Source organism: Colobus angolensis, unplaced genomic scaffold (assembly GCF_000951035.1).
Source record: "Colobus angolensis palliatus isolate OR3802 unplaced genomic scaffold, Cang.pa_1.0 Scaffold155, whole genome shotgun sequence".
Classification (NCBI taxonomy): domain Eukaryota; kingdom Metazoa; phylum Chordata; class Mammalia; order Primates; family Cercopithecidae; genus Colobus; species Colobus angolensis.
In genome coordinates, this window is record NW_012114655.1 from 3,500,715 (window position 1) to 3,502,722 (window position 2,008).

The 2,008-nt window shown below is 47.2% G+C and overlaps 1 protein-coding gene across 1 annotated transcript in view; it reads left to right on the forward strand.

Annotated features, from left to right (window-relative positions):
- The window catches only part of LOC105507912 (piezo-type mechanosensitive ion channel component 2), a 102,985-nt gene that overhangs the window by 14,922 nt on the left and 86,055 nt on the right, over nt 1–2,008 (forward strand). Inside the window, exons 6-7 of the mRNA XM_011936619.1 lie at nt 774–978; nt 1,100–1,201. Coding sequence (XP_011792009.1) covers nt 774–978; nt 1,100–1,201 — 307 coding nt within the window. The remainder of the gene's footprint in view (nt 1–773; nt 979–1,099; nt 1,202–2,008) is intronic.

Consider the following 2,008-nt stretch of genomic DNA (forward strand, 5'->3'; position numbering starts at 1 on the left):
AGTCCGGGCGACAGAGCGAGACTCCACCTCAAAAAAAAAAAAAGAATAAAGTATTAATATTCTGGCTGGGTGCAGTGGCTCACACCTGTAATTCTCGCACTTTGGGAGCCAAGGTGGGTGGAGCTTCTGAGGTCAGGAGTTCAAGACCAGCCTGGCCAACATGGTGGAACCCCATCTCTACTAAAAATACAAAAATTATCCATGCATGGTGGTGCACGCCTGTAATCCCAGCTGTTTGGGAGGCTGAGGCAGGAGAATTGTCTGAACCCGGAGGCAGAGGTTGCAGTAAGCCAAGATTGCACCAGTGCACTCTAGCCTGGGTGACAGAGCAAGATTCCATCTCAAAATAATTAATTATTAATTAATTAATTACTATTAATCTTCTCTTTGTGCATTCTGAAACCATAAGCTGCAGCCAAAATGAACTGTTTTAACCTAAAATGGTTGCGATAGTGCCTGTGCCTTCATAGAATGAAGTGGGAATGGCGATGTTTCATGAGGAGATCAAAATTGCTGTTCTCTTTATTGTCTGAAGTGGTTATTATAACAGCTACTCAGTCAGTTTGTCCCTTGGGAGTAATCTGTACAGTATTTCTGTCTTCACACTGAGACACTCAAAAGAGCAAGCACTGGTGAATCTGTGCAGACAGACTGGCCCTGAGGGATGTGGGTCTCCGCCATCTACACAGACCTGATACCTATCACCAGTCCCCTTTCCCATAAGTCTGATATATTTATTTTTTGTGTGTGTGCCTCTTTTCATCTTTACACAGACCTGTTTCCTAATGTCAGTTAACGTGATTGGCCAGCGAATGGATTTCTATGCCATGATCCATGCCTGCTGGCTGATCGCTGTCTTATATAGACGCAGAAGGAAAGCCATCGCGGAGATCTGGCCCAAGTACTGCTGCTTCCTGGCGTGCATCATCACCTTCCAGTATTTCATCTGCATCGGCATCCCACCTGCTCCTTGCCGAGGTGAGCCTGCCCCTCCCTGGAGCCATCTACTTTTAGAAGAAGCCATTACTGAGTGGACGGCTGGGAGAAGAGTGGTGAAGAAGAGTATTGATTGTGCTGTTCACCACTTCCCTCCCTGCAGATTACCCGTGGAGATTCAAGGGTGCCAGCTTCAATGACAACATCATAAAGTGGCTGTACTTCCCCGATTTCATTGTGCGGCCCAACCCTGTGTTTCTCGTCTGTAAGTGTTTCCACTGCAGGGCCACGGAATGCTGGTATCCGGGTTCACTGCTAATCACTCTTCATGGGCTATGCATTAGTGCCTTTTGTCTTCCACTAGACTTCATAATCATGTAAAGGCTTGTCTTATGCATTAAGATCACAAGTCATTAATGGCTTCTACTCACCCTATTACACTTGCGAAATTAATAAATCAATGTTTGAAATACCATATTCACTTGCATAATTTCACTTCCCCCAAAACACACACACACACACACACACACACACACACACACACACATCTACGCAGCCACCTTTCAAAAGACAGACCAGAGAGGAAGGCTTTGTGTTTTGTGTTTACTGACTTTGTGGTTTCTGCTCCCAGTGCAGATAAATCAACCCTGAACATGGGGCAGCAGATGCTGGGAGATGCTTCCCAGATTTCAGTTGCTCTAGAATTGGGCTGCAGCCCCAAGGCCTTCCCAGGGCAGCTGGTGATCCAAAGGTCAGAGCAGCTCCCCCAAGACCAGAGTACTAGGTGCTACAGAAAATGCAAATGACTGCCCTGCCTAAACAAGTTGAAGTTTAATTTAAAAAGCAAGGAAGCAGCTTGTGTGCAGGCTGCCAGGCAGGCTTGGCCTGAGGCCCTTTGTGGCAGTTGCTGGGAGGACAGCTGTCTCAGGCTGCTCTGTGCTGTCTGGCACTGGTCCACTATCTCCACCTGCTCTCACCACGCCTGTAGTGTGGCTTATGCTCTGGGGAGAATCTTTGGTTGCAAATGGAAAGGGGGATGGAAAGGATAAAGAAAAATGAGGCTGGGTGCAGG